At 62.9% G+C, this 4384-nt stretch overlaps 2 protein-coding genes across 2 annotated transcripts in view; one reads left to right on the top strand and one right to left on the bottom strand.

Moving 5' to 3' along the window:
* MNEG_12654 (hypothetical protein) overlaps positions 1–1428 on the bottom strand; it is a gene marked incomplete at both ends in the record, with an annotated part of 3127 nt that extends 1699 nt beyond the window's left edge. The window contains 5 exons of the mRNA XM_014038875.1: positions 33–176; positions 535–570; positions 794–862; positions 1045–1096; positions 1379–1428. Of these exons, the coding sequence (XP_013894329.1) occupies positions 33–176; positions 535–570; positions 794–862; positions 1045–1096; positions 1379–1428 (351 nt within the window). The remainder of the gene's footprint in view (positions 1–32; positions 177–534; positions 571–793; positions 863–1044; positions 1097–1378) is intronic.
* Positions 1429–3274: 1846 nt separating this feature from the next.
* On the top strand, positions 3275–4078 carry MNEG_12653 (Cytochrome P450 86A1; the record flags this gene model as incomplete). Its single annotated transcript, XM_014038874.1, has 3 exons — positions 3275–3450; positions 3757–3783; positions 3988–4078. The coding sequence occupies 3 exons, from the start codon at positions 3275–3277 to the stop codon at positions 4076–4078; spliced, it is 294 nt and encodes a 97-aa protein (XP_013894328.1).
* Between the last annotated feature and the right edge of the window lie 306 nt (positions 4079–4384).

Raw genomic sequence — 4384 nt, 5'->3', positions numbered from 1 at the left:
CCCCTACATGTTCCGCCCCCCCCCCGGCACACCTGCAACTCCTCCAGGGTGACCTCCCGCTCCCCCGCCAGGCCGCCGCCCTCATCCCCGAGGAGGTAGCAGCTGGGCTGCACCGCGCTGGAGCAGTACTTCATGTGAAGCGTGATGGGGCGCCGCGTCTTGGTGCCGCCGCCGACCTGCACGCGTGTACGCATGCGCATGAATGCATGCATGCTTGTATCTGGGTGTGTGCTTGAGTCTCAGCCCTACAGTCACACGCGGCCTCCGGCAGCCTCATCGCGCGGACCATGCACGCCTCCCAGAGCAGCAGGACCCAGTCCAAACAAAGGCTTTGCCCGGCTTTGACCGACATCTGCCAATACGCAAGGATGCCACAGACCCAGCGGCGGACTGGGCTGGGCCACCGCCCCAGCTGCTGCGCGCGGCGGCAGCATTTGACCGCATCCGCCGCCACTGCCAACCCAAGCCCCGCGGGTCACATGCAGCAGCGCGATGGCGGTGGAATGCCTGGTGTCAGCCTGCGCCTGCACCCACATGGTTGAACTGGAACCCCATGAGCGCCTCCACCAGCTGGGAATAATCATGGAGGGGTTTCGGTTGCAAAGATTGCAGTTTTAGAGTTTCAGTTGCATAAATCGCATGTGTGGGGTGAGGAGGGGGTAAGCATTGCAGTCCGCAGCCCCGCAATGAGCCGCAGAGGGGTCCCACGGCAGGCGCCGCCCGGCGAGGATCTCGGACGTCCGGCCGCCGGCTGGTTGCATACAGTCCGCCGCTTCCCGCCGCGCACGCTCACCGCCGATTTTCCGTCGGTCTGGTGGCCCACCACCAAGATCGCGGGGCTGTCAAAGGGCTTTTCGAAATCCTGTGATCGTAGTTGACAGGGTGCGCATCATCAGCACGGGCTGCAGGCTCGCGCGTCCTGCTCGCACGGTCGGGCGCCGGCAGCGGGGGCGGGCCTGCCGGGCGTGGCTTGGCAGCGAGCGCGGTGTGCGCGACAGCGGCGCGGCGGCCGGCGCAAGGCGCATGCTTGCGCTTGCATGGCACCTGCGCAAGGGAGTGCAGCTCGCTGTAGGCCTCGTAAAGGCGCTCGTTGTTGCTGCAGGGGCCGAGGGCAATCAAGGGAAGGGGGGGGGGGCGGCGGCAACCGACATTGTTGCGCGAGCAGCTGGGTTGCACGGGTTGTGCGTCCCCAGCGCCGATTTGCGGCGCGTGGATGCTTTTCAGTGGCTGCAAGGGGCCCTTCTACAGCACGGTCTGGTGTTTGTGCGCATGCAACGTTCTAGCGCATCACAGACCAACCGCTGCGCAACCGGGCAAGTGCGGCTGGTGTGCACCAACCGCAGCGCACAAAACCGGTCCCCCGCGCCCCACTGCGGACCTGCCATACGTCACGCTGGTATCCCTTAAGCGGTGAGTGTCACCGTCCATAGTTTCCAGCGGCATCGTGGAAGATGGCCTGCCCCTGTTTTGCTGGTTCCGCGGCCGCTGCACGCCGTCGGGTGTGTCACCGCGGTTGTCCATCTCCTCAACGGGACTGCTGCTGGTGGCGTAGCGAGATGATGCCTTCATACGGCCGCCCAGAATGGTGCGAGCTGTCCTCTTGATTTGACCGCGCGCTGTGGGACGTGAGGTGGATCGTCCTCGTGCAACAATATCCTGTGTCGACCTTTTGTACTAGATCGAACGCACTTGCGAGCCCATCAGCAGCCTGTCCTCAGCCGTGCCCCAGCTGCCCCTCAGCTGCTGTGTCTACTGCCTCTTGGCTCAAGGCCTGCGTTGAGTAGGGCACGACTCGGTCTGTGGTGGCCATGCGGCTGGGACGGGATTGAAGCTTGGTGGCTGGCCGTTGCGGCAGCTTGAAGCGCGGAAGCGCAGAGTTTGGAAGCAGAGGTGGCGGAGCTCAGGTGCGCGCGGCTGATCCCGGTCTACTCGCGCGCCGCAATTGCATCGCCCGCACCGGCGGTCCTGAAGTGGGGCTGGGGGTGGCAACTGTTGGGTTTGCGCGAGGGCTCTGTGCGAGGCGGCAAGCGGCACGTGTTGAGACCAGTGATCAACTTACATACTGTGTGTGGGCCAAGCAGAAAACGGTGGTGGAGCGAGTGGGGATCGCATAGTGCCAGGGTCTGGGTATGTACACCGATGCATGAGCAAATAGGCTACAAGTCTTTGGTACAAGAAAATCAATTGCGCAGCATTCAAGCCCAACAGTTGAATAAGATTAGCGGAGAACTGCTGTCAAACTGAGGTCAGTTGGGTTGACTGCGTGCGTGCGGCCGCAGGCACAGCAGAATCGGCAGCACGCGGCTGTCACCTCTGCACAGGACAGCCTGGCTAGATTTACGTTGAGTTCTGCAAGCGCAAGTTATGGATGGTTGTCTCCTGGAATGGACCCGATTCCGAGACAGCGGCCCCAGTTGAGAACCGGGAGATCTGAGCGGTGACAATCGAGATACGACAAGCCACGCCAAAATGTTCCGCGGACTATTATTCAGTGGCATGGCCTCTGCCTTGTGTGTGACGGCGGCGCTGCGAGGTGCGGCGACTGCAGGACTGGCCTTTCACGTGCAGCTGAGCAGCGGCGGCAGCTCACGAAGGACGCCACAGACCCTGCCGTACGTCGCCAAAGCACGCAGAGCTGCAGTAGATGTGGGCACGCTCCCCGAGCGCAGCCGCGAAACGACCCAAATATACCTGCCCAACTGCTGGACAACCCCCGCGCGCCCAGGGGCCGTGACGCCGCGAGCCGCCCTCATCGCCGCCGCCCTGGCCGCCGCCGTCGCATACCACTGGCGCCACGCAGTTGGCTCCCAGCGACCGCGCGCGGGGACACTCATTGTGCCTGGCGCGCTCCCGCTGATCGGCAATGTGCTGCAGGTGCGTGCTTCTTGCCCCTCCGCTTTGATCCTGGTCTCCCACCCATCATCATACACCACCAGATTTCTGCTGCCGGCGACATCAGAATGCGGGAGACGGGCGCCCCACGCACCAGCTGCCCCAAACACCAGCCCAGCAGCCAGTCTGGGGTCCAGCCTGCCTCAGATAGCCAAAACATGCGCTTGAGCCAGGCCACTGCGCCAGAGGCGCAACTTAGACGCCTTCGAGATCCAAGTGCGCATACAAAATCCACCCATTCGTCACCCGTGCCTCTTCAGAGAAGTACAGCAATGAAACTTGAGATTTCACACCTCCCCAGCCTGCCACGCTTCACGCGAATTGTTCGCACCATCCGCGCCAAGCACCCGCCGCAACCGCCCGATGACAGGTTTTTGCAAATATGCACCGGGTCCACGACTGGGCTGTGGAGCATCAGCGGGGCATCGGGCGCGGCGGCGCGACGCTCGCGTTCACCGTGCCGTTTCTGCGCACCTTTTATTGCATCACCGACCCGGCGGTGTTGGAGTGGGTGCTCAAGACGCGGATGACTAATTTCGTGAAGGGCGAGGTGGTCAGGTGGGGGGCGGACTGTGCACACACACGTTGCAGGCCTGGCGGGCGCGTTCTGTATCACATGATTGGGGCCACTGCAGGGCTTTGACAACGCTCTAATAGCTGTGCCTATCAGTTACAAGGCGGGTGGGGCAGGGTAAGTCGCTGCCTGCCCACAGTTCAGGCGACAGTGGTGACACGCTCTGCAGCATCTACGCCCCATGATATTTGATTGCATGCGATGACTGCACGGGTGACTGCACGGGTGACAGCTCGGGTGACTGGCCAGGTGACCGGGCACACCCCTGCACATAATTGTCGTTGCCGCAGGACCAACATGGGACCACTGCTGGGAAGGTGGGCGAGCGCGGCGACGGCGCACCACGCATGCGCCCAAAGCGCCGTGCCCCGCACATGCATGCAGGTGGTTTGGCGCACAGAGCGCCTCCCACCGGCAGCCTTGCTCGTCACGCTTGTGCCACCCCTGCTCATGTTGCGCCACATTTTGCCTGCCCCCCATGCGCGGCGCGGACACACTGCCCGCCTGTCTTCCGCTGCCAGCGGCATCTTTGCTGTTGACGGCGAGGAGTGGCGCTGGCAGCGCAAGCTGGCGGCGCGGATATTCTCCGTCAGCAGGTGCGCGGAGGCATGAGGCTAGACAAGAGCAGTTTATGTGAGATCTAATTGTATATGAGTTGGTATGATCGGGCGGGGCAAATGTAGGGTCAGCTAGATAGGCAGGCACCCAGGCCGCGCAGTGCTTCGTGCAGTCGGCGGAGAGCTTTCTGCACCCATTACACACATTGCGTGCTGGCACCAGGTATTTGCGCGTGCCGCTCAGCACCATGCTGGCGCCCCGTGTTACCTCCCTTACAACTCTCTGAATGACCTTATTCTCTATATACTTCACGCACCCCTCAACCGCACCCCACCCCTCATCTCTCGGCCCCCATCAACC

Source organism: Monoraphidium neglectum (genome assembly GCF_000611645.1).
Source record: "Monoraphidium neglectum strain SAG 48.87 unplaced genomic scaffold scaffold03357, whole genome shotgun sequence".
Taxonomy (NCBI): Eukaryota; Viridiplantae; Chlorophyta; class Chlorophyceae; order Sphaeropleales; family Selenastraceae; genus Monoraphidium; species Monoraphidium neglectum.
The sequence above is the reverse complement of the archived record's forward strand: the minus strand, read 5'-3'. Positions and strand labels throughout refer to the sequence as shown.